Here is a 478-nt window from a genome sequence, read left to right on the forward strand (position 1 = left end):
CCCTAATCTCAGCCCAGCCCTAGGCCCAGGGCCTCTGTGAAAGCTGAACCCTCTCCCTGGGCTCTCCTTGTTTGCACCATGACACCCACTTGTCCCTGGGCCTGGCCCTGACCTTGCTCCCCTCCAGCCTGGGCTGGGCTGCACCAGCACCACCTTCCCCAGGCTGCTCATGGTGGCACCGTGTGGGGATGCACACCCAGCTCCCTTCCCCACAGCCCTGCTCCCCCAGCCCACCCCTTGGCCTCCTTACCAGGTCAGAGGGACCACCCGCAGAGCTGGTGGTGCCCCCCTGAGCCGTGCTGTCCTGCGGGGTCCCTCACTCAGCCTGTTCCCTGGCAGACTGCCCGCAGATCCAGTGTGTCCACCCCTACTTGGCCCAGGAGCCAGACGAGCTGTCCTTGGAGCTCGCCGACGTCCTCAACATCCTGGACAAGACAGACGACGGTACGGGGGGCGGGGTCTCTGCTGAGGGGTGGGC

The 478-nt window shown here is 66.5% G+C and overlaps 1 protein-coding gene across 1 annotated transcript in view; it reads left to right on the forward strand.

The window, feature by feature from the left end:
- Window positions 1-478, forward strand: part of LOC103781894 (ephexin-1) — a gene marked incomplete at its 5' end in the record, with an annotated part of 6,059 nt that overhangs the window by 4,515 nt on the left and 1,066 nt on the right. The window contains one exon of the mRNA XM_008949621.1: window positions 340-444. Coding sequence (XP_008947869.1) covers window positions 340-444 — 105 coding nt within the window. The remainder of the gene's footprint in view (window positions 1-339; window positions 445-478) is intronic.

This window comes from Merops nubicus, unplaced genomic scaffold (assembly GCF_000691845.1).
Source record: "Merops nubicus isolate BGI_N331 unplaced genomic scaffold, ASM69184v1 scaffold31171, whole genome shotgun sequence".
In the NCBI taxonomy this organism is placed as follows: Eukaryota; Metazoa; Chordata; class Aves; order Coraciiformes; family Meropidae; genus Merops; species Merops nubicus.